At 44.6% G+C, this 27,069-nt stretch overlaps 1 protein-coding gene across 7 annotated transcripts in view; it reads right to left on the minus strand.

Annotated features, from left to right (window-relative positions):
- ttll5 (tubulin tyrosine ligase-like family, member 5) overlaps window positions 1-27,069 on the minus strand; it is a 510,221-nt gene that overhangs the window by 95,085 nt on the left and 388,067 nt on the right. For 6 of the 7 annotated variants that reach the window (XM_072271858.1, XM_072271833.1, XM_072271823.1 and 3 more), the window contains one exon: window positions 7,298-7,439. The exons of the other annotated variant lie outside the window; for it this stretch is intronic. In XM_072271858.1, the coding sequence (XP_072127959.1) occupies window positions 7,298-7,439 (142 nt within the window). The remainder of the gene's footprint in view (window positions 1-7,297; window positions 7,440-27,069) is intronic. 7 annotated transcript variants of the gene reach the window in all.

A 27,069-nucleotide genomic window follows, 5' to 3' on the forward strand; every position in this document is an offset into this window, starting at 1 on the left:
GTGGCTCACACCTGGTCGGATGTCCCCGCCAACAGTATCCAGGACAGTAAACTTATTATTCAGGGGAATGGCTACAGGGGTGCTCTGCACTGCCTGTCCGCTCACCTTCGCTTTCCCCCCTCTGACTGTCACCCAAAGACCTGCCTCCGACAGCCTAGGTGTGACTACCTCCCTGTAGCTCTCATCTATGACTGCCTCATTCTCCCTTACGAGTCGAAGGTCATCCAGCTGCTGCTCCAGATTCCTTACACGGTCTTCCAGGTCGCCCAGCTGTATGCACTTCTGGCAGATGCGACTCTGCGGGAGAGGGGAGTTCCCCCAAGACTGCCACATCTCACATAATAGGCACATCACCGTCTCAGGAGACATTGTAAAAACTAACTGCAAGCTAGCTTGTCCTCCGCCTCTTCTCGTCGAAGCCGCTCGAGTCCAAGCCTCAAAGCTCCACTCCTTCACTGGCCCACTCACGCACAATATTTTTGAATAGCTTTTTTCCCTCTGCCATCAGATGTCTAAACAAACACTACCTCACTCTTTTTGCTCTCTTTTTGCACTATTTATTTATTATTCTGTATATTCTTATTGTAACTTCCAGTAATTTTTATGTATTGCACTTTCTGCTGCTAAAAACATCAAGCTTCATGAGATCTGTCAGTTTTACATAGAAACATAGAAAACCTTCAGCACAATACAAGTCCTTCAGCCCACAAAGCTGTGCTGAACATGTCTTTACCTTAGAACTACCTAGGCTTACCAATAGTCCTCTATTTTTCTAAGCTCCATGTATCCATTCAGGGATCTCCTAAAAGACCCTATTGTTTCCGCCTCCACCACCTCTCATCCTCCGCTGCTCCAAGGAGAAAAGGCAGAGTTCACTCAACCTATTCTCAAAGGCATGCTCCCCAATCCAGGCAATATCCTTGTAAATCTCCTCTGCACCCTTTCTGTGGTTTTCACATCCTTCCTGTAGTGAGGCAACCAAAACTGAGCACAGTACTCCAAGCGGGGTCTGACCAGGGTCCTATATAGCTGGAACATTACCTCTTAGCTCTTAAACTCAATGCCATGATTGATGAAGGCCAATGCACCATATGCACCAGTCAACCTGTGTAGCAGCTTTGAGTGTCCTATGGACTTGGACCCCAAGATCCCTCTGATCCTCCACGCTGCCAAGACTCTTGCCATTAATGCTATATTCTGCCATCATATTTGACCTACCAAAATGAACCACCTCAAACTTATCTGGGTTGAACTCCACCTGCATTTTAATAAACCTCATTTTGATCAAACAAAGCAAGATGGTTCACCAACACCCAGACCTCGTCACATAAGAAGATATTATGGGAGGTGATCAAAGGTTTGTGTGAAGAGGTAGGTTTTACAGTGGATCTTAAAAAAAACAGGAAGGGAGGGAATTCCAGAATTTTGGAACCAGGCAGCTGAAGATGCAGGTGATGGGTCTTGACTCAAAACATCAACTGTCCATATGCCTCCACAGATGCTGCCTGACACACTGAGTTCATGCAGTATCTTGTCTTTTGCTAGCTGATGGCAGGGCCAATATCAGAATCAGAGGAGCCCAAATGAGAATATTAATTAAGCCTATTGTTGGGAGAGGTGCCTTGGTAGGTCAGTATTCACAGAGGTGGTTGGTTAGGATACATGACAGCATGGCCACAGGGAGTGAAGCAACGGAAGCAACAATAACCAAATCTTCAGGTTAACAGAGGCAGTTTAATAATGTCAGCTGCAGGCGAGCTGACGCAGAGAACACTAAGGTAATGAATCTTCTAAGTTTCTGTGGATGAATTGTGGAGAGCATTCTGACTGGTTACATCACAGCCCGATATACAGGCTCCAATGCACAGGATTACAAGAGGTTACAGAGCGTTGTAGATTTAGCCAGCTCCATCATAGGCAAACCCCTCCTCACCATCAAAGATATCTTCAAGAGGAGGTGTCTCAAGAAAGCAGCATCCATCATGGTGCCCTCACCACCCAGGACATACCTTCTTCTCATTACTACCATCAGGGAGGAGATACAGGAGCCTGAAGACCCAAACTCAACAATTCAAGAAAAGCTTCTTCCCCTCTGCCATCAGATTTTTGAATGGCCCACGTATTTCTCATTATTCCTTTATTTTGCACTATTTACTTATTTTGCAAGTTATGACATCTTTGCACAGTACACCTGTTGCAAAATAACAAATTTTACATCATATAAGACAGTAAATTTGATTCTGATTCTGAATAAATTGGCTTGGTCTCATACAGGCACCATGGACAGTCACTGACTGAGAGACAGTGCACGTGGCAACATCAGTAACAACCAGTGTGGAATGCAGTACATACTCTGTGTGGATTAGACAACCTCTTGCTGTAGTTCACTGGGTCTGGTTCTGTGTCAGAATTTTTAGGTCCCCGATTCAGCATCAGTGCTCATCATGCAGGGATGAAAACTTTAAAGCCTACCAAGTTCTTGCTGATCTGTAGTCATAGCTATAAAATGGATGAAAAAGACCCACTGAGCTAAACTGGCCCTGGCATGAGGAAATCTGCAGATGCTGGAAATTCAAGCAACACACATCAAAGTTGCTGGTGAATGCAGCAGGCCAGGCAGCATCTCTAGGAAGAGGTACAGTCGACGTTTCGGGCCGAGACCCTTCGTCAGGACTAACTGAAAGAAGAGCTAGTAAGAGATTTGAAAGTGGGAAGGGGAGGGGGAGATCCGATATGATAGGAGAAGACAGGAGGGGGAGGGATGGAGCCAAGAGCTGGACAGTTGATTGGCAAAAGGGATATGAGAGGATCATAGGGCAGGAGGCCTAGGGAGAAAGAAAAGTGGGAGGTCTGTCCGCCAGAGAAAGCAGGATCTCCTAGTGGCCACACATTTTAATTCCACATCCCATTCCCATTCTGACATGTCTATCCACGGCCTCGTGTACTGTAAAGATGAAGCCACACTCAGGTTGGAGGAACAACACCTTATATTCCGTCTGGGTAGCCTCCAACCTGATGGCATGAACATTGACTTCTCAAACTTCCGCTAATGCCCCACATCCCCCTCGTACCCCATCCGTTATTTATTTATATATACACATTCTTTTTCTCTCCCTCCTTTTTCTCCCTCTGTCCCTCTGACTATACCCCTTGCCCATCCTCTGGGGTTTTCCCCCCTCCCCCTTTTCTTTCTCCCTAGGCTTCCTGTCCCATGATCCTCTCATATCCCCTTTGCCAATCACCTATCCAGCTCTTGGCTCCATCCCTCCTCCCTACCCCCCCCCTGTCTTCTCCTATCATATCGGATCTCCCCCTCCCCCTTTCAAATCTCTTACTAGCTCTTCCTTCAGTTAGTCCTGACGAAGGGTCTCGGCCCAAAACTTTGACTGTACCTCTTCCTAGAGATGCTGCCTGGCCTGCTGCATTAAACTGGCCCTGGTGCATTTCTGTAGTGTTGTGGATGCCAGCAGATGACAGGGTCACTGCAGTCGCTTGCACTAACCCATCAGAGGGAGAACAGCCAGGCCTGAGCTCCTAGGGGGTGCCAATGGCTGGGGAACACAGAACATAGAACAGTGCAGGCCCTTCAGCTCACTCTTCCTATAATGAAGCAATCAGAACTGAACACTGTACTATATGTGTAGTTTAATCAGTTTCATAGAGCTGCAACATTACCTTATGCCTCTTGAATTCAATCCAACTAATTAAGGTCGATACACTATATGCTTTCTTAATCACCCTATCAACTTGCGCAGCAGCTTTGAGGGATCTATGGGCCTTAGACTCAAAGATCCCTCTGTTCCTCCCAATTGTTAAGCCTCCTGTATGGAGTCATTAAGCCATAGAAAAGTACAACACAGAAACAAGCCCTTTGGTCCACCTAAGCTGCCATTTAAACTGCCTACTCTCATTGACCTGCACAGGGACCATAGCCCTCCATACTGCTACCATCTATGTACCTATTCAAACTTCTCTTAAATGTTGAAATCGAGCTCACATGCACGACTTGCACTGGCTGCTCATTCCACACTGTCATCATCCTCTGAGTGAAGAAGATCCTCTTAAAGTTTTCACCTTCCACCCTTAACACATGACCTCTAGTTGTAGTCCCGCCAACCTCAGTGGAAAAAACCAGCTTGCATTTACCAATCTATAACGCTCATAATTTTGTATTCCTCTATCGAATCTCCCCTCATACTTCTACATTCCAAGGAATAAAGTCCTAACCTATTCAATCTTCCCTTATAACTCAGGTTCTCCAGTCCCGGCAAAATTATTGTAAATTTACTCTGTACTTACATTCTTATTTACATCTTTCCTGTAGGTAGGTGACCAAAATGCACACAAAACTCCAAATTAGGCCTCACCAACATCTTATACAACTTTAACATAACATCCCATCTCATGTACTCAATACTTGATTTATGAAAGCCAATGTGTCAACAGCTTTCCTTATGACCCTATCTACCTGTGACATCACTTTCAGTGAATTATGGACTGATATTCCCAGATCCGTTTGTTCTTCACACTCCTCAGTGCTCTATGCTCGCTTTAACCATCAAGACATGGAGGAACCATCATGAACTCCCACAGCTCCCAATGATCCTGTGATAATCAGACTCTCAGGCTGTCATGCAAGCAGCCTTCAGGAGTGTGAATCACAAAACGCATCTGGCCCAGAAGGGATACCTGGCCAAATACCTGTGCTGATCAGCTGGCTGGAGCGTTCACTGAAATCTTTAATCTTTTGCTTCGGTAGTCAATTATATTGATGCCTAAGAAGAATGTGGTAACTTGCCACAATGACTATCATCCAGTAGCACTTACATCCACAGTGATGAAGTGTTTTGAGAGGTTGGTAATAAAACATATCAGCTCCTGCCTGAGTAGTGACTTGGATCTGCTCCAGTTGGCTTACCAGAGCAACAGGTCCATAGCAGATACCATCTCACTGGCTCTTCACTCAACCCTGGAACATCCAGACAGCAAAGAAGTATACATCATAATGCTCTTTATCGACTACAACTCAGTATTCAATACTATCATCCCCTCAAAACTAATCAGGACCTCAATGCCTCCTTGTGCAATAGGATCCTTACTTACAGACATAGGTCAGTTTGGATTAGCAACAAAATTTCCTTCAAGATCTCCATCAGCACAAGTGCACAACAAGGCTGTGTGTGTGTGTGCTTAGCCCTCTGCTCTACTCTCTTTGCACTTATGACTGTGTGAATAAGCACAGCCCCAATGCCATATTCAGATTTGCTGATGACACCACTATCGTAGGCCAGATCAAAGGTGGTGATAAATCAGCATTTGGGAGGGAGATTGAAAATCTCACCGCATGGTGCCATAACAATAACCTTTTGCTCAATGTCAGCGAGAGCAAGGAGCTGATTATTGACTTCAGGAGGAGGAAACCAGAGGTACATGAGCCAGCCCTCATTGGAGGATCAGAGGTGGAGAGGGTTAGCAACTTTAAATTCCTCTATGTTATCATTTTGATGGACCCAGCACGCAAGTGCAAATACAAAGAAAGCACGACAGTGCCTCTACTTCAGAGTCAGAGTAGATCTGGCATGACATCTAAAACTTTGACAAACTTTGGAAGATGTGTAGTGGAGAGTATATTGCCTGGTTTCATCACAGTCTGGTATGGAAAGTCTAGTGCCCTTGAATGAAAAATCCTACCAAAAGTAGTGGATATGGCCTGGTCCATTACAGGTAAAGCCCTCCCCACTATTGAGCACACCTACATGAAGCACTGTCCCAAGAAAGGAGCATCGATCATCAGGGACTCCCACCAGCCAGGACATGCTCTCTTCTTGCTACTGCCATCCGGAAGAAGGTACAGCAGCCTTAAGACTTACACAGCCAGGTTTGGGAACAGTTATTATTCCTCAGCTATCAGTCTTTTGAACCAAGGGGGATAATTTCACACAACTTCACTTGCCCCATCATTGAGATGTTCCCACAAGCTATAGACTCACTTTCAGGGATTCTTCCTCTCATGTTCTTGATATTTATTTATTATTATTCTTTCTTTCTTTTTTGTATTTGTAGCGTTTGTGTCTTTTGCAGATTGGTTGAATGCCCAAGTTGGTGCAGTCTTTCATTATTTCTATTATGGTTGTTATTGTATTATGGATTTATTGAGTATACCCGCAAGAAAATGAATCTCAGGGTTGTATATGGTGACATATATATACACTTTAATAATAAATTTACTTTGAACTTTTGAGCTTTTGCACTAAGGAGGTGCCAATCAATACCAGGGAAGTTGAAATCACCCGATTATTTTTGTACCTTTCCAAAATCTGCTTCCCAAACTGTTCCTCGGTATCTTTGCGCTATTGACAGGGAGGGGTGGTGTCTATAGAATACTCCATTAGAATGAACGCTCCATACCTGTTTATGACTTCCATCTGCATTGACTCAATTGATGAAACCTCCCTTCATGCAGCTGTTCCTCCTTCCTTGTCCCAGTTGTACATCTAAACCCCAGAACATCCAACAGCCATTCATGCTCTTGTAGAATTTAAGTCTTGTAATGGCCACAATTTACACAGAAAGAGCCAGCAACTTCAATCAGATTAGTCAAAAACATTCAGATATTGAATTTAATTAGGACAGATTTCTGGTAACCTTCTGTAATGCCCTGGTTCATATTTTTACTGCTATACTGTATGTAAGGTGCTAAAATCACTGTATGTACTGCTACCTTATAGTGCTCTTGAGTATTGGGAAAAGCTTTCATGTCTGAACAGTTAAGTAAGTCAATAGATTAATTAATTGCATGAAACACTTGCAGATGACTCAGTGAGGTAGTGCTGCACACATACAACAGTCCCATTTGGTTGCTGACTACAGTCTGAGAGATGTTAAAGCACCTGTCTATACATCATTTCAGGAGTTCAGACAGGGGTGGTGGGACAGGTTTTCTGTCCTTTGAAGACAGGTCATGCCAAAGCAACCTCACCCCTCCCGCCATCCCAATCATTCTGTTTACAATGGACCCGTGTGCATTTTCCACTACTACGGGTAACCACTCCCAGTATTGGTGGTTGTTAGACTGTGTTGAGCCGATGATGCCCTGTGTGGACAGTGGTTTGTTGTCAAGTGTGGACATTGGTGTAGCATCCAGTGTGGGCATTGATGCAGTATCCAATGTGGGCATTAGTGCGGTGTTCCAAGTGGCCAGTATGGGCATTGGTGTGTGTCTAGTGTTTCGTTCCCTGATCAGGTGATAGCTCCACCTCCCTCTACCTGGGCACACACCGGACTCACTGGTCTTTACCTGGTGCCGTGCTCGGCTGGCGTCCAGCAGCTGGCGGCTGTGCTGATGTTGCTGCTGCAGCTGTTGCAGTGTGCACTGGAATGGTATCTCACCGGCACCGAACTGGTGTCTGTGCTCTGGGTACCTGACGTCCATTGCATCACTGCAGGAAGGGACAGATAGAGGCGGTTCAGAGGCAGACAGGACTGAAAGGACAAAACACATCTCACCAACTGGTCCCTTCACTTCCTGGCATGCATACGAGACACGTCACCATGATCAGCATCTAATACCAAAAGTCCCACACACTTTGTGGAACTCATCTCATTGGGTGAGAAGCTGGGGTTGACAGAATGACATAGAACCCCCTCCTGCCATGTTGCCTAGAGAAGAGACCAAGAGAAGTAATCCAGAAGCAACATGAAAATGATGCCAAACCACTGAACTGGGCCAAACGCCTGAACAAAGTGTGCAAGCTACACTTAGCACTCATAGCCAATGAAACAGGTCAAAGCCTCACAAACCTGCCATGTCGCGTTATAAATAGTGGTGAACGAGGGGAGAAGACAACCTTCCACCCTCAATGAAGGCAGAAGCCAGCTTATGGATTTATTGAGCATGCCTGCAAGAAAATGAACTCTGAGTTTTATATGGTGACACATATATACTTCAATAATAAATTTACTTTGAACTTTGTATATGGTGACATATATATACTTTGATAATAAATTTATTTTGAACTGAAGTCATTGTCAGCCAGAAACTCTGCACAGTGAATTATCTCTCAACTTCCCACCATCATATAAACCAGTCAATTCACTTCATAATATGTGATTTCAAGAAATGGTTGAGACCACTAGAGACAGAAGCCATAAGCCTCATTCTGCTCTAGCTCCATCTAAAATTATTACCACTGAGGTTAGCCGTATCCCAAATAACAATGAGTCATGAGTAAATGACAAAAACAGAAGAGCTGGTCATTGACTTCAGGAAGGGGATACTGCACATGCTCCTATTTATATCAATGGTGCTGAGGTTCAGAGGGTTCAGAGGCTCAAGTTCCTAGGAGTGAACATTCTGGGTCAACAACATAGACACGATGGCCAAAAAAATTCCACCAGCATCGCTATTTCTCAGGAGGCTAAAGAAATTTGGTATGCCCCCGTCAACCTTTGCCAATTTTATTGAAGTACCCTAACAGTGTTGATGTGCATAGGGACCTTGGAGTCTAAGTCCACGGCTTCTTTGAAGTGGCTATATGGGTTGATATTGCGGTAAAGAAGATGTGCCTTTATTACCCAAGGAACTGAGTTCAAGAGTCCAAGAAGTAATGTTACAGCTTTATAAAACTCGAGTGAAGCCACATCTGGAGTGCTGCATTCAGTTCGAGTCACCCATTTAGATTCAGATTGAGATTATAGGAAGGATGCAGAGGCTATGGAAAGGGTGCAGAAGAGGTTCACCAGGATGCTGCCTAGATTAGAGGATATTGTTATAAGCAGAGGTTGGACAAACTTGGGTTGTTTTCTTTGGAATTGTGAAGACTGATGGGAGAACTGATGGAGGTTTATAAGATGTGAGAGGCATAGATTGAGTAGACAGCTAGTAGCTTTTTTTTTTCCCCCAGAGTTGCTATGTCTAGTTACAGAGGGCATGCAGTTAAAGTGAAAGGGGGTAAGTTCAAAGGAGGTGTGCAGGACAGGATTTTTACACAGAGAGTGGTAGGTGCCTGAAATGTGAGTCCTAGGGGGGTGGTGGAGGGGTGTTCACAAGGCTCTTAAATAGGCACATGAATGTGCACACAATGGAAGAATCTGGACATTGCGTAGGCAGAAGGGATTAGTTTAGAAGGGTCTGTTCCTGTGCTTTAAGCAAAGGGAAAGAAAAGGCATTATATATTTTAACAGAACGCATGCTTAGACTGGGAAAAATATTCTGAGGGGATGAATCTATGTTTCTAGTGCCAAACATACTGAAATGGTTTACAGGCTGGCATATAGACCATGGGATGTTCCCTTCAAAGTTTCAAAGAATACGGGTGTTGTTTGAAGTTGCTGGACTCTCTGGCAGGTATGCTGTGTCAGCAACCATGAATAAAACTTCTACGCCTTCCTGTTCACTTGTTGGGACTCTACAGTTGGGAGGAGAGAGGAGGAGGGAGGCAGGGGAAAGCAGTGCAAGCAGGAAAGCAAGAGGTTAGAGGAAGGGAGGGGACAGTGAGGAATAAAATGCAGGGAGGGAGAGGAGGAGGGATGAGAAGGGTGGGGGTTGGGGAGGAGTGGGGAGAAGGGAAGGGGTTAAGAAAGGAGATTGGAGATGGGAGGAGGTGTATGATTGGATTGGAGGGGGATTGAAAGAGCTGGCGCGTGATCAGGTTGAGTGGAATATAAGCTGACTGCATGAAGGAGCTTGGCAGAGGGCCAGAGCTGCTGTCAGTTAGTGAAAGGGATGGAATGCAGTAAGGGTTTTTTATACTCTTTCTGTTTTTATAACAAATGGGCGTTTGAGGCCAAAGTTAACACAGAGAAGAGCGACAGCAGCCAAAGCCCAGAACAAACTAATTATGAGGTGATTCATTCTTTATGACTTTAACAGACCCCCTGTTTCCTTTCTCTATTTCAAAAAAAGCTGCTAATTCTGTGTGTAAACTCTTTAGTGGAGTAGCACACAGAGAAAGGGACAGATATTCTTCCCCCTTTGCTGTATCCTCAGTGGCTGAGCGTACCGTCTGTTCATCCAGTCCCGTCCGAGCCACCCTGAAGACTATCTGTGTTTATTTTGGGTGTGGAGACCCTGGATTGGCTGGCTAAGCAAGAGGCTCCATGCAAAAGGACAGATGGGACTTTTTTTCTTTAATTGTTTAATGTCTTTCCTTTTCAAAAAAAAAATCCTAAATGAAAACCTGATGTGGGATTCTTGGGTCAGTAACTTCATCTGTTTGAAAAGAAAGAGAAAAGTTGCAACAGATAATGGAAAGTTGTCAGTAATGTAATATTAAATTGCCTTAGATATAAACTGCTCTGTTTCCAATTACCTCCCTCGTTGATAATTACTGTTTTCTGGTAAATTAGACAGGCCTAAATAAGTCCTAGTCGTGTGCGGAAATGTTCAGCATAATCACAATGTGATGACTTCTGTGATGTGCTGGAAATCTAATCAACCATTACCATCAACGTTCAGATTCATAGAACATAGAACACAGTACAACACAGCACAGCACAATGTCGTGTCAAACCAATTAAATTAGAAATCAAATGGCCAACTAAACTTACCATTTCCCTCACATTTATGTGCCTATCTAAATGCCTCTTAAAAGTATCTAATGTACAGATCTGCCTCTACCCCCACCCCAGGCAGCACATTCCAGGCACCCACCACTCTCTGCGTAAAAAAATTTCCTCACATGTCTCCTTTGAAATGATCCCTTCTCACCTTAAATGCATGCTCTCTGATAGTAGACATTTCAGCCCTACGAAATAGATACTGTCTATCTACTCCATTTATGTCTCTCGTAATCTTATAGACCTTTATCAGGTCTCCCGTCAGCCTCCGCCGCTCCAGATAAAACAACCCAAGTTTGTCCATCCCTTCGCTATAGCACATGCCTTCTAATCCAAGCAGCATCCCCGTAAACCTCTTCTGCACCCTTTCCAAAGGCTTGGCATTCTTCTTATAAGGGGGAGACCAAAACTGTATGTGATACTCCAGCTGCAACATAACTTCTTGACTTTTGAACTGAATGTCCAATAATAAAGGCAAGCATGCCATATGATCTGTTAACCACCCATCAACCTGTGTAGCCATTTTCAAGGAGCTATGAACTTGGACCCCAAGATCTCTCTGCTCATCAACACTGCCAAGGGTTTGCTCTTAACGGTGTACAGTCTCTTAACAGCTCACCTTCATAGAGTCATATAGCACAGGAACAGACCATTCAACCCACCATGTCCATGTTGACCTTATTGGACATCAACACTAATCCCATTTGTAAATATTGGGTCCATATCCTTCTCTGACTTGCCTTTTTAATTGTCTGTCTAAATCTCCTCTAATCATAGAGAATAGTCGTGGAAGAGTATTAATCTGACTGGAGGTCTGTGACCAGAGGGTTCTGCAGGGATCGTTGCTGGGACCTCTGCTGTTAGTGATATACATGATCTGGGCAAAAATGTAATCCTACCACCCCATCGGCCTCTGTATCCAACACATCAGCCTCTGCAACTTCTGCCATCTCCAAAGGGCTCCTACCATTAAACATTTATTTACCTCTTCCACTTCCACAGGGATCGCTCCCTTCGTGATTCCCTTGACCATTTGTCCCTCCTCACTAATCTCCCTTCCGGCAAGTGGCCTAACAGCAACACCTGCCCATATACTCTGTTCAGGGCCCCAAACAGTCCTTCCAGGTGAAGCAACACTTCGCCTGCCAATCTGCTGGGGTTGGCTATTGTGTCTGGTGCTTCCTCTACACTCTACATGTTGCCTCCTCTACACCGGTGAGACCTGCATTAACTGGGGAATGGCTTTGTTAAGCACCTCTGCTCCAGCTGCCACAAGTGGAACTTCCCGGTGGCCAACCATTTTAATTCTGACCGCCATTCCCATTTGACATATCACTCCCTGGCCTCTTGTGCCAAGATGAGGCCACCCTCAGGATGAAGAAGCAACACCTTATATCCCATCTGGTTGCCTCCAACCTGATGGCATGAATATTGATTTCTTCTTCTAGTAAAAAAATACACCCTCCCTGCTCCCGTCTTCCTCTATTCCCACTCTGGCCTCTTACCTCTTCTCACCTGTCTATTACTTCCCCCTGGGTCCCCTCCTCCTTCCCTTTATACCATGGTCTACTCTCCTTTCCTGTCAGATTCCTTCTTCTTCTCCAGCTCTTGAGCTTTCCCACACATCTGGCTGCACCTATCACCTTCTAGTCAGACTCTTTCCCCTCCCCCACCTTTTGATTCAGCATCTTCCCCTTTCTTTTCTAGTCCTGTAGAAGGGTCTTGACCCAAAATGTCGACATTTCCATAGATGCTGCCTGATCTGCTGAGCTCCTCCAGTATTTTGTGTGTGTTGCAGTAGGCTCATTAGTAAGCTTGCAGATGACATAAAAATTGGCAGAGTTTTGGATATTGAGTGAGGTTACCAAAGGATTCAGCTAGAGATGCATCATTTGGGAATGTGGGCAGAGCAAAGGCAGATGGAGTTCAAATAAGACACATAGGTGGCATGGAAGCATAACAGCTAGCATAACACTTTGCAGCTGGAATGATTGGGGTTTGATTCCCATCATGTCTATAAACAGTTTGCATGTTCTCACTGTGACAGAGTGGGTTTCCTCCGGGTGCCCTGATTTCCTCCCACATTCCAAAGATGTACGGTTTGGATTAGTAAGTTGTGGGTATACTATGTTGACACTAGAAGCATGACAATACTTGTGGACTACGCCCAGCACATCCTTGGTCTGTGCTAGTCTTTGACACAAACAATGCACTTCACTGTATGTTTCAATGTTTTGGTGTACATGTGACAAATAAAGCTAATTTTTATCTTTAAGTATAAGGTGTTAAACTTTGGAAGGTCAAATAGAACATTATGCAATGGCAGAGTAGACTCAATGGGCTGAATGGCCTAAGTCTGCTGCTATGTCTTATGGAACATAGAACACAGAAAAATATCTGCATGTACAAGAACAGGAATTCTGCAGATGCTGGAAATTCAAGCAACACACATCAAAGTTGCTGGTGAACGCAGCAGGCTAGGCAGCATTTTTAGGAAGAGGTACAGTCAACGTTTCAGGCCGAGACCCCTCGTCAGGACTAACTGAAGGAAGAGTGAGTAAGAGATTTGAAAGTGGGAGGGGGAGGGGAGATCCAAAATGATAGGAGAAGACAGGAGGGGGAGGGATGGAACCAAGAGCTGGACAGGTGATTGGCAAAGGGGATACGAGAGGATCGTGGGACAGGAACAAGTGCTACACATTCCCTTACACTTCCTCCCTTACCGCCATTCAGGGCCCCAAACAGTCCTTCCAGGTGAGGCGACACTTCACCTGTGAGTCGGCTGGGGTGATATACTGCGTCCGGTGCTCCTGATGTGGCCTTCTATATATTGGCGAGACCCGACGCAGACTGGGAGACCGCTTTGCTGAACACCTACGCTCTGTCCGCCAGAGAAAGCAGGATCTCCCAGTGGCCACACATCTTAATTCCACATCCCATTCCCATTCTGACATGTCTATCCATGGCCTCCTCTACTGTAAAGATGAAGCCACACTCAGGTTGGAGGAACAACACCTTATATTCCATCTGGGTAGCCTCCAACCTGATGGCATGAACATCGACTTCTCTAACTTCCGCTAATGCCCCACCTCCCCCTCGTACCCCATCTGTTATTTATTTTTATACACATAATCTTTCTCTCACTCTCCTTTTTCTCCCTCTGTCCCTCTGACTATACCCCTTGCCCATCCTCTGGGTTCCCCCCCCATTGTCTTTCTTCCCGGACCTCCTGTCCCATGATCCTCTCGTATCCCCTTTTGCCAATCACCTGTCCAGCTCTTGGCTCCATCCCTCCCCCTCCTGTCTTCTCCTATCATTTTGGATCTCCCCCTCCCCCTCGCACTTCCAAATCTCTTACTAACTCTTCCTTCAGTTAGTCCTGACGAGGGCTCTCGGCCTGAAACGTCAACTGTACCTCTTCCTAGAGATACTGCCGGCCTGCTGCGTTCACCAGCAACTTTGATGTGTGTTGCGTGTACAAGATCCATATCCCTCCATTTCCTGCCTGTTCATGTGTCTAACAGCTTTTTAAATGCCACTATCAGCACCCCTGGCAGCCAGCTCCACACCCCCACCACTCTGTGTAAAAGACACGCCCTGCAGGTAGGAGGAAGGCACACAGTAAATGGCAGCACTCCTAAGAGCACTGAAGTACAGAGGGATCTTGGTGTTCAAGTCCACTACTCCCTGAAAGTGGCAACATAGATAGATGAGATGGTGAAGTAGGAATATGGCATGGCCTGCTTTCATTGGGGTAGTGGCGTTGAATGTAAAAATAGTGAAGTCATGTTGCAGCTGTATAAAAGGCACAAACTTGGGAGTTTTGAGTGAAGTTCTGGTCACTCCATTACAGGAAGGATGTGGAGGCTTTAGAGAGAGTGCAGAGAGGTTTACTAGGATGCTGCCTGGACTAAAGAGCATGTGTGATCAGGAGAGGCTGGCTAAACTTGGACTGTGTTCACTGGACTGTCAAAGGCTGGGGGGGAGACCTGGCCAAAATATATGAAATTCTGAGAGGCACAGATAGACTATAACTGTCTACCCATTCTCTCAGGGTTGAAATATCAAATATTAAAGGTCAAACTTTAAGGTGAGAAGGGAAAGTTTAAAACAGATTCACAAGGCAAAATTTTTTTAGAGAGTGGTAGGTGCCTGAAACACGCTTAGAAGTGATTGAGCTAATGCTTTGAAAGTGTCGTTGGCACAGATATTGTGGGCTGAGGGACTGCTCTGGTGTTGTCCTGTTCCATGTTCTATGTAGTGATTGTACAGTATCTGACTTGAGCATCTCCTCTGGCAGTGAGTTCCAGATATCAACCATTCCCTGTGTGTATAAAAAACATTCCCCTTACTTCAACGAGGAATAGTGAGCTAGTGTTCATGATTTCTGAACGGTCCATGAACTCATGAACACTACCTCACTATTCCTATTTTCCTTTATTTATTTTAGTTTTTATTGTAACTTACAGCAATTATTTCTATGTATTACATTGCACTGCTGCCACACAACGTCTCATGACACATGTCAGTAATCTGATTCTGATTTTGCTTCTGAAAAACAAGAGGGCATAGGTTTTAAAGTGAGAGGAAGGCGTTTTAAAGGGAATTTTGTACAGCGCCAGGAAGACTTAATAAACTCAGTGCCAACCAGGACTAAATAATCTGCCTGTCAACAACCGAGCCACAGCTCTAAAAGCTCATTTCCTACCACTATGGCTGCTGGATATCATTCACAAAGTATGATGCAGCAGCTGACTAAGACTTCTTTATTGCCATCCTTCAAATCCATCATCTGCCATCCCAACAGCTTTGTGGGATAACAGTTCAGAAAGGTGATGCAAGACCATCAGCCCAAGCATTAGGGATGGGGAATCGGTGCTGCCCATGTCATAAACAATTCTGGTCAAAGACAGCGCTGGTGAATCTCAGTGACTTCTGGCTGGTGGCCAATAAAACAAAGACAACAACTAAATAATTTGTTAATCACTCTTTCTGGTAAGCGATCTTCACAAACAGTAGCCTGTAACCTCCCTTTGGACTTGGAGGCAATTCTTTTTGGGAGAACCAAGGTGAGGCGAGGCAGTGAGCCTGTTGCCAAGAGTGAAGAAGACCCGAGGTTTGATTGATTTAAGCACCAGGCCAAATTGGAAAGATTGGGTACAGGGCGAATTGAGGCAGTGGGATCCAAGCCCCAGAGGTGTATCGAAGCGACTGAATCTGATGTTTGGATGATGTTTTAAGCACTAGGTCAGATTGAAAAGGTCTTAGGCATCAGGGCCTGAGGCACAGGACAGGCCAGTTCAGCTCACGGGTCAGTTCAGCTTACTGCTCGGCTTGCACTGAACTAAGGGTCTGTAGATGACTCTCTTTGTGGACTTCAGTTCAGAAAGCTATTTGCTCGTGTCTATCGTTTGCATGATTTGTACTTTTTTCTCTCTGCATATTGGGTATTTGACTGCCTTCTTATTTTTAATAGGTTCTTTTGGGTTTTTTTGTTTTGTGGTTGCCTGTTGGGAGACAAATCACAAGGTTGAATAATGTATACATACTTAGATAATCAATGCACTTTGAAACTTGTACTATGAAACAATTTCAGAATTAAGATCAAACTGTATCCTGCTTGTCTTTACTCTTAAGGATTCAATGAACCTTTTCTGTCCTTTCTCCCTGGGTCCCAGCTATCTCCCCAGGTAACTTGGGGACCTAACCTATGTTGTGAAAACAAGCTGGATATTTGTGCAAGAGACAGGAGTTTACAGAAAAGTCATATTGTAGTTGGAAGATCTCCGGAAGCGATGAGGTCTATGGAGACTGTGGTAGGGTTCTGGTCCAGGGTTTGGTGTGAGGAGGTGTCTAAAGTTGCCATCTGCCCTTTACATGGAGGAGGTTAGACTGCCAGACCCCAACAGGCCAACCGTGATATGGGTTTGATGGTGAGGTTGCGATTAATGCCGAGAAAGTGGAGAGCAGTGCATTCTCTGCACATTGGGAGTGAAGAAATCAAGATAACTATGAGTTAGTGGCCTTCTGTGTGTGTGTGTATGTATATGTGTACCTATACCTATCTATGTGGGATTGTCCCTGCAGCACAATCTGTATCCGGCTCTGTCCTGTGCCAGCGCAAGAGCTGCCCAGCATTGGACCTAGTGGCAGAAGCTCGGAGCTTTACACCAGCTGAACTTTCAACCTTGTGCTGCTTCTGTGAGCCAGATTTTTTCCCAGCTTTCAGCCATGTTCCCAAAAAACCAATTCGTGGAAACATAATGCTTTTGTTTTCTGGAATTTCCTGACAGCCTTTCCAAAAACTGCTCTCCATTTGCTCTCTGGAAACTCTGCAATTGAAGCAATTTCCCTGAACGTCTTTTCCTTGCAGACTTTAGCAAACAGAGACTGCGACCCGCACCCCCGCTTTGACATAGCCTGTCAGACTGTAACAGCTTCGAGCTTATTTTCCTGGACCTCACCTTCCTTCTGCTCTCCTCTCTTCACGAGCACCCTTGCCTCGCCCTGTGTGAGGCTGGCCAGTGAATGGGATTGGGCTGCAGATGAAACTTCTGTGAACTCTGTGCTTGAGTGCTGCTTGTTTCTACATAGTGGCTCCAGTGACCCCATGCTCTTGGTCAACAACACTTTGAAACTCCTTCCTTGAAGCTCTTGCTGCTGCTTTCTCAACCTCACAACCCCGGGATGACCTAAACTCCCCACCTTCAGCAGCATGCAGCTGGATTGAGACAATCTACCATTGTGGGCTATGCTCACATTGTATATCACCACCACAGCAGGCAGTACAGGGCTCTGAGCAAACAACACCCTTCAGTGCAAATACAGGGAACAACATGTCCCGTTATATCAGCATCACTCAATTCATACCACCATGCAAAATTCCATCCAGTGACCACTAACTGACTCACAACCCTTGTTCCATACAGAGTGACCACAATCCCTGCTCACTACAGAGTGACCACAACTAGTGCACTACAGACATGGTCAGTGTGGCACCTGTGCATGTGGCAGAGCCTAAGATGGTCAGTGTTGGACCCATTATTTTTATTGATGGAACATCTAGAGTTCAGCCCATTCTTGGGACCAGGGTCTCTCCACCCCACTACAGCGAAAGAACATCAATGGTCCAATAAATGGATGCAAACGCACATGCCAGCATAGGTGTTTAAAGTTGCAGCAGGAACTATGTGAACACACTGAAAATTACCAGCCCTCAGTTCTGCTAACAGACAGCATAGAAATGTCAACAAGATCATGGCTGATGTGCCTCATACAACTTCTGTGCACGAACAATGTACTCTTTGATCCATGATATATTAAAACAATCGAGCTCTGTTCTGACTTTACCCATTGAGTGAACATCACAGCCTTGGGTGGAGAATTTCACAGATTCACTGGGGTGAAGGTATTTCTTTCATCTGCATCTAGAATGGTCAGGCCTTATGCTAGGGCTGTCACTCCTGATTGTAGACAATTTGGCCAGTTGGAACACTTTGTGCAGTGAGCTTGCTAAGAACTGTGTACATTTCAGTGAGGTCACCACTCATGCTGATACACACCTGAGATACAGACTTCATCTGCCTAATGTCTCCTTGCCCTCCTAGCAGTCTCAGCATGAGAAGCTGCAGCTGCAACACACAAACTGCCGAAGGAACTTAGCAGGTCGATCACATCTTAATACAGCATCACAACCTGACCCGTTGACTGCCCTTCTCCCTCCGTGAATGTGGCCTCACCCCTGAGTTCCTCCAGCAATTTCTTATTTCAGGAACTAGTCCTGTGTCCATCCATCACAAGTATATCGTTCCTTAGGTAGGGAGACCGGATCTCTATACAGTATTCCAAATACAGTCTCGCCAGAGCTTGGAGCACTTCTGTAATTATATCATAGAGCTATACAGCATGGAAACAAGCATTTCTGTCCACCTCCTTCATGCTGACAAAGTGCCTACCTGGAAACTGAAAACTGCCAGTTCACCTTTTCACGAGGCAATCTGCAGATGCTGGAAATTCAAGCAACACAAACTAAATGCTGGTGGAACGCAGCAGGCCAGACAGCATCCATAGGAAGAAGCACGGTCGACGTTTCAGGCCCAGACCCTTCGAAGGGTCTCGGCCTGAAACATCAACTGTGCTTCTTCCTATGGATGCACAGTGTTCTGCCTACCTTTGATCCATGCCAGGATAGATTGAGTAAGCTTCCACCTCCTATCCTAACTGTGTTCCAGACACCCAGCAATTGCTGTGCAAAAATAAACTTCATTAAAAAAGAACTTTCACATCTCACCTTAGAGCTAGGCTCTCTAGCATTTTATTATCTTGTATTTCCACCCTGCAAAAATGATTATCTACCCGATCTATGCCTCTCATAATTTTATACTCTTCTATCAGGTCTCCCCCCAGCCTCTGATACTCCAGAGAAAACAATCTAAGTTCATCCAAGCTTTCCTGATAGCTCATGCTTTCTAATCGTGACAGCATCCTGGTGACCCTCTTCTGCACCCTCTCTCAAGCCTGTAGTGAGATGAGCAGAACTGAATGCAATATTACAAACGTGGCCTCTCCAAAGTTTTATACAGCTGCAACATGACTTCCTGATTTTTATACTCAACACCCTGTCCAATGAAGGCAAGTACGTCATACCATTAGCCATTTCTCTGCCTGTACAGTATCTTCAACTGATGTTATATGCGATTTAAGAGGCATCAATCAACTGGATAGCCAGAGACTTTTTCCCAGGGTGGAAATGGCTAATACAAGGGGGTATAACTTTAAGGCAATTTGAGGACAGTACAGAGGGGATGTCAGAGGTTTTTTCACACAGAGAGTGGCACATGCATGGAATGCCTGGTCAGGAGTGGCAGTAGAGGCAGATACATTAGGGGCATTTAAGAAACTCTTAGATGGGCACATGGCTGACAGAAAAATGGAAAGTTATACGGGAGGAAAGGGTTAGATTGATTGTTGACTAAGTTAAAAGATCGGGACAGCATCATTGGCTGGCCTGCCTACACTGTACTGTAGTGTTCTAAGAGTTACAATATACACATGGACTAAGATGTTAACTGTCCTGTGCTATCACCAGTGGGATCATCAGTTGATCTGCCACCTGTCTTCAGGAGTTTCGGCCCGCTTATGATCAAGACTCCCTCGAGGTGGTGGGCCAGCAGTGCTAAAGCACCACCTCCCACTGGTGAGCTTAAAAACTTGGCATCTGCCTCTATCAGAGTTGTTGGTCGCTTCCATCCAACAGATAGTTTACTCTTCAGGTGTCTATGCAACTACTGTCTGACTATCTGCCCCTCAGGACATACTTGGTCCACACCCATGCTGATCCTTTCTCTGCTGCCTCAGCTACAGCCCTGCTGGTTGACTTGATCTCTCTTCTAGTGAAGCCAAGGTCACGCAGCCACTTCTGGAGAGTGAACTCAATAAACCCACGGCAGCCTACTTCGAATGGATAGCATGAGACCTTCCACCCTCTGTCTCTGCACTCTGATCTTAACTCTGCATACCTGGTTAACTTGCGCTCATGGGCTTCATCGATGTTGTCTTCCCAGAGGACTGTGAGTTCACCACTGGTGTCTCTACTGGTGTCAGACCATACGATTACATCTGGTATTTTCCAACATCGTAAATCATATCGCCCATCACTTCCAACTTTCTCTTTGACGTTCCCCTGAGAGTGTTCTCCAACATCATACTGATATCCTCATCAAATACACGCCAAGCCTTCTCATCTGCCATTGCTGGCCACTTGACCTTCCTCTTCTTCTCTACCTCCTCACCACCGCCATTATGCGAAGAATCTACCTGGGTACTGTGGTCTGAAACCTGACCTAGGTTATCTCTCGTCTGACCTGGAGTACGATGACGCTTTCCAGAGCGAATCTATAATGTATGTTAAAAGCCCAGGGTTCTGGTCCTCAGATCCTGAGGATTTATCACTTTACAGTCCTATTAAATTGGTAAATGGGTTTTGTTTTGTCATGTGTCCTGAGGCATGGTTGAAAACTTGTCTTGCATACCCTCCATACTGATCAATGCATTACACAATGCACTGAGGAGTACAAGGTAAAACAACAACAGAGTGCAGAATATGTGTAACAGTTACAGGAAAAGTGCAGTGTAGGAAGACAATAAAGAGCAAAGTCATAAAGTCAAGACCATAGTTATTTCAGTACTAGTTCTCTATTGATGCCAATTTTTGAGTTCCTTATTCACTGCAGACTTGTTGATCTCCACTCCTTCCCAGAGGCTTTCTGCAAATTCTCCCATGAAGATGAAAATGAATATTGGGTCTTTATTGCTTTGTGTAGTTTCTCTTATACCTCATTGTAAAGGATCCATGTTAATTTTTGCTAATCTTTACTATTTACATACCTAACAAAACTCTTATGGTTTGTTTTTTATGTTTCTCATGACCTTTCTCTTACATTTTACTTTTTCCCTTCCTTATCGGTGTTGTGGCCCTCCTCTGCTGAATTGTGAAACATTTCCAACCCTAAGCTTACTGCTTTTTTTGGCAGTGTATAAGCCTACTATGATCATTGACTTCTCTTGATGGCCAAGGATGAACCATGTTTCCTGTTGGGTTGTTTTTTTGGCCTCAAAGAGATATTTAATCGAATGCTTACTGACCTTACATTAAAAGGGCCAGGGGACAGTTGCACCAGTGATTTAAACAAACACAAATTCTACTTCAATAACTAAAAAACAAGATGCTGCAGGAACTCAGGAGGTCAGGCAGTACAAGACCATAAGAAACAGGAGCAGAATTAGGCCATTTGGTCCATCAAGTCTGCTCTGCCAATTCCATCATGGCTGATTTATTATTTCTCAATCCCACTTTCCCATCTTCTTCCGGCAACCTTTGATGTTCTTACTAATCAAGAACCCATCAAACTCCTCTTTAAATATACCCAATGACTTTGTCCCCACAGCCATTCGTGGCAATCAATTCCACAGATTCACCACCCTCTGGCTAAAGAAACTCCTCCTCATCTCTATTCTAAAGGAACATCCTTCTATTCTGAGGCTGTGGCCTCTGGTCCTAGTGTCCTCCATTTTAAGAAACATCCTTTCCACATCTACTCTATCGAGGCTTTTGAATATTCGATAAATTTCAATGAGATCCCCACTCATTCTTCTAAACTCCAGTGAGTACAGGCCCAGGGCCATCAAACATTTACCATAAGTTAATCCCTTCATTTCCATTATCTGTTGGAGGCAAATGCTGAGTTAATATTTGATTAAAAAAAAAACTGGAGAGCCTTGGAAGAGGGACAAGTTAGATTATTCCTGGAGTAGGTTGTAAGGCTGGAATAACATTGTGGACCAAAGGGCAATAAAGTTCTATGCTCTATTTCAGTCAAGACCCTTTATCAGGACAACAACAGCTGAAGGTGGGCAGCCAGTATAAAGAGGTGAGGGAATGGGATGGAGAAAGAGCTGGCAAGTGAACATAGAACATAGAATAGTACAGCAATACAGGCCCTTCGGCCCACAATGTTGTGCCGACCCTCAAACCCCGCCTCCCATATAACCCCCCACCTTAAAATCCTCCACATACCTGTCTCTTTAAGTCTCTTAAACTTCACTAGTGTATCTGCCTTCACCACTGACTCAGGCAGTGCATTCCACACACCAACCACTCTCTGAGTAAAAAACCTTCCTCTAATATCCCTCTTGAACTTTCCACCCCTTACCTTAAAGCCATGTCCTCTTGTATTGAGCAGTGGTGCCCTGGGGAAGAGGCGCTGGCTATCTACTCTATCTATTCCTCTTATTATCTTGTACACTTCTATCATGTCTCCTCTCATCCTCCTTCTCTCCAAAGAGTAAAGCCCTAGCTCCCTTAATCTCTGATCATAATGCATACTCTCTAAACCAGGCAGCATCCTGGTAAATCTCCTCTGTACCCTTTCCAATGCTTCCACATCCTTCCTATAGTGAGGCGACCAGAACTGGACACAGTACTCCAAGTGTGGCCTAACCAGAGTTTTATAGAGCTGCATCATTACATCGCGGCTCTTAAACTCTATCCCTTGACTTATGAAAGCTAACATCCCATAAGCTTTCATAACTACCCTATCTACCTGTGAGACAACTTTCAGGGATCTGTGGACATGTACCCCCAGATCCCTCTGCTTCTCCACACTACCAAGTATCCTGCCATTTATTTTGTACTCTGCGTTGGAGTTTGTCCTTCCAAAATGTACCACCTCACACTTCTCCAGGTTGAACTCCATCTGCCACTTCTCAGCCCACTTCTGCATCCTATCAATATCTCTCTGCAATCTTCGACAATCCTCTACACTATCCACAACACCACCAACCATTGTGTCGTCTGCAAACTTGCCAACCCACCCTTCTACCCCACATCCAAGTCGTTAATAAAAATCACGAAAAGTAGAGGTCTCAGAACCAATCCTTGTGGGACTCCACTAGTCACCCTCCAATCTGAATGTACTCCCTCCACTACTACCCTCTGCCTTCTGCAGATAAGCCAATTCTGAATCCACCTGGCCAAACTTCCCTGGATCCCATGCCTTCTGACTTTCTGAATAAGCCTAGAGTGTGGAACCTTGTCAAATGCCTTACTAAAATCCATGTAGATCACATCCACAGCACTACCCTCATCTATATGCCTGGTCACCTCCTCAAAGAACTCTATCAGGCTTTTAGACACGATCTGCCCTTCACAAAGCCATGCTGACTGTCCCTGATCAGACCATGATTCTCTAAATGCCCACAGATCCTATCTCTAAGAATCTTTTCCAACAGCTTTCCCACCACAGACGTAAGGCTCACTGGCCTATAATTACCCGGACTATCCCTACTACCTTTTTTGAACAAGGCGACAACACTCGCCTCCCTCCAATCCTCCGGTACCATTCCCGTGGACAACGGGGACATAAAGATCCTAGCCAGAGGCTCAGCAATCTCTTCCCTCGCCTTGTGGAGCAGCCTGGGGAATATTCCGTCAGGCCCCCGGGATTTATCCATCCTAATGTATTTTAACAACTCCAACACCTCCTCTGCCTTAATATCAACATGTTCCAGAACATCAACCTCATTCATATTGTCCTCACCGTCATCAAGTTCCCTCTCATTGGTGAATATCGAAGAGAAGTATTCATTGAGGACCTCGCTCACTTCCACAGCCTCCAGGCTCATCTTCCCACCTTTATCTCTAATCAGTCCTACCTTCACTCCTGTCATCCTTTTGTTCTTCACATAATTGAAGAATACCTTGGGTTTCCCTTTACCCTACTCGTGAAGAGTGAATCCATGTCAGGAGGGGCGAAAAGGCAGATAGAGAATAAAAAATCTAAATCTATAATACTAAAAACTCATGTTCTCAGTATAATTTTTAAAAATTAGTTGCACGATGTCTCTTCTTTTACACACTAATTGTTTGTCAATCTTTGTTTCTGTAAAGTTTTCACAAATTGTATTGTATTTCTTCATTTTCCTGTTAACGCTCGCAAGAAAATGAATTTCAAGGAAGTATATAGTGACATACTGTATATATTATTTAAGAACTGATGTTGACTTTGAAATTCTACTTCCATTTGTTACATGTAGCTCAGTCTGTAGATGTTTGAACAGGCTTATGTGTATGTCAAGCACTGTGATGAATCAGGACAGCCTCCAGGTTGGATACAGGAATGAAGATAATGTGAATGAAGAGGAAGTAACCAGCTACCAGCAAGCTCGAGAGTGTTGAGGTGAGAGAGAAATGGGAGGAGTAATGGGAATCTGTGACTAAAAAGTGAATTAAAATTGCAGTCTGTGAGATTGCAGGGGAGTATTTATGAGCATATTGCCAGGACTAGAAGGCCTGAGTTATAGGGACCTATCAGGCTAGATCCTTCTTCTTTGAAACTTAGGAGAATGAGGGACAACATTATAGATGTTTAAAAGTATGAGAGAATAGATTAGGAAGATGGTAACAGTTCTTCCCCAGGATAAGGGAGTCCAAAAGTAGGAGGCATAGATTTAGGGTTGAAGGGAAAGATTTAAAAGGGATCTGAGGGACATCTTTTTCCACGCAGAGGGTGGTGAATATACAGACTGAGCTGCCAGAAGAAGTGGTTGAGGCTGGTACAACAGTATAATTTAAAAATGCCTTGATTGATATATGGAGGAGCGGGGCTTAGATGGATATGGGTTGAATGCAAGAAATTGGCACTAGCTGAGTGGGCACCATGTTTGGCATGGACTGGGTTGGGCCAAAGCCCCTGTGTCCTGCTGCATTGCAGACTCAACGTGCTGAGTCTTGATTCAAACATATTGCCAGTAATGAGACGACCCGATTAAAAGCAAAATGTACTTAATGATAATGATTATTATTATCATTATATATTATATGATAATGATTTTATTAGATGAGTTAATTGAATGAAGCACACTTTACTTGTTCTAAAACAGCTGGTAATCCTAGCAGCAAAGGAGACATCACAGACTGGCAACTCAATAAACTCCTTACTGCCCAGCTAAGGGTTGACTGACTGAAATGGGTTGAATGAGGAACTACAGTTACTTGGAAAGTGCTAAAACACCTTTCCTGCCCATCTTGACAACGTGCAATGTTTAGAAAAAGACGCCTACAGTATCACCCACCTAATCTCAGTGAATGCTGCTTTTGGAGATATAGTTAGGGAGGTAGAACAGAAATGCCACACATTCTCTGACAGTTCCATACATGGGAAGGGCTGCTTGTCAAAACACAGATCCTGAGACTGTGCCAATCTTTTGAGGGCTGTCTATCAAGTTCCCACAATGCTCAGCTTCTCTTCTCCATACAACATCTTCAATTCGCAATGTTACAGCAATATCTGTATACTGTTTTGTAGTGAGTGAAAGAGGAATGGAGAGGGAGCTCAGAGAGAGTGATAGGCAGCATAGAGTCCATAAAACCATAAGACTTAGGAGCAGAATTAGGCTATTTGGTCCATCATGTCTGCTCTGCAATTCCACCAGGGCTGCTTTATTATCCCTCTCAACATTTTTCTGTTTTCTCCCCAGAACCCTCGACAAGCATACTAATCAAGATCTATCAACCTCTGCTTTAAATATAACCAATGATTTGGCTTCCATAACCATCTGTTGTAATGAATTCCACAGATTCATCACTCTCTGGTTAAAGAAATTCCTTTTCATCTCTGTTCTAAGGGGAAGTATTCTGTGACTGTACCCTCTGGTCCTAGACGCCCCAACCATAGATTTTATATATATATATATACAGTGTGTATATATATACACACACAGTACGGAATCAAATGACCTTCTTTGGTGTATCATGGCTGGGTATGTCTGCACCAGCATCAAACACCACCCCCCCACCGACCGGCCCCTGGCACTCCTTCTCTGCCATCTATCCCAACCCCTCCCACGGTATTCTATACTCACCATTCCCAACAGCCGTTGCTCCTACCAGATTTACAAATTCACTCTCTGCTCCAAGTTGACAAATACAGTACTGTGAAAAAGTCTTAGACACCCTAGCTATATATGTGCTTAAGACCTCTGCACAAAACTGTGTATATATACTGTGTTCACCTAATGTGAACAGCACAGTAGCATAGCGGTGAGAGTAACGCTTTACAGTGCCAGCAATGAGCAATCAGGATTCAATTGCTCCTACTGTCTGTAAGGAGAGTGTCCATTCTCCCCGTGACCATGTGAGTTTCCTCCAGGTGCTCCAGTTTTCTCCTACATTTCAAGGACATACAGGTTAGGGTTAATGAGCAGTGGCCATGCTATGTTTGTGCTGAAAGCATGTGACACTTGCGGGCTGCTCTCAGTGGATCCTTGGACAAAAATGCACTTCACTGTATGTTTCCATGTTTTGATATACATGTGCCAAATAAGGCTAATGAATCAATCAATGCACTGTCTGTGTTGTTCACAGTGTATGTTTGCACAGTGCAGTCTGCAGGTGGCACAGGGATACAGCCGCTGCCTCACAGCTCCTGTCATCATGCTCATTCACGACTTTGAATCGCACTGGTATGGAGTTGACACATCTTCCTGGGTTTCCCCCGGTTTCCTCGCACATCCCGAAGATGTGCAGTCTGGTAGGTTAATTGGATGATGTACCCTGCCCCTACTGTATTGTGGGAGATAGAATTGATGTGATTATGTGGCAAATGGATTACAGATAAAATTAGTGGAGGTATGGCTGTAAGTCAGTTTAGGTTCATTGGGCCTGAATGGCCTCCTTCTTCTACAGGCCCTTTAGCCCATGATGTTGTGCCAACCTTTTAACCTACTGTTAAGATTAATCTAACGCTTCCACATAGTTCTCCATTTTTATCACCTATGTGCCTATCTCAGGGTCTCTTAAATGCCCTTAATACATCTGCCTCTACCAAAATCCTTGGCAGGGTGTTCCATGCACTTGCCACTCTCTGTGTAAGATACCCACCTCTGTCTTTCATTCAAACACCTCAAAATTATTCCCCCTTTTCTTAGCCATTTCTGCCCTGGGGAAAAGATCTC

The sequence above is a fragment of the Mobula birostris genome, chromosome 1, assembly GCF_030028105.1.
Source record: "Mobula birostris isolate sMobBir1 chromosome 1, sMobBir1.hap1, whole genome shotgun sequence".
Lineage (NCBI taxonomy): Eukaryota > Metazoa > Chordata > Chondrichthyes > Myliobatiformes > Myliobatidae > Mobula > Mobula birostris.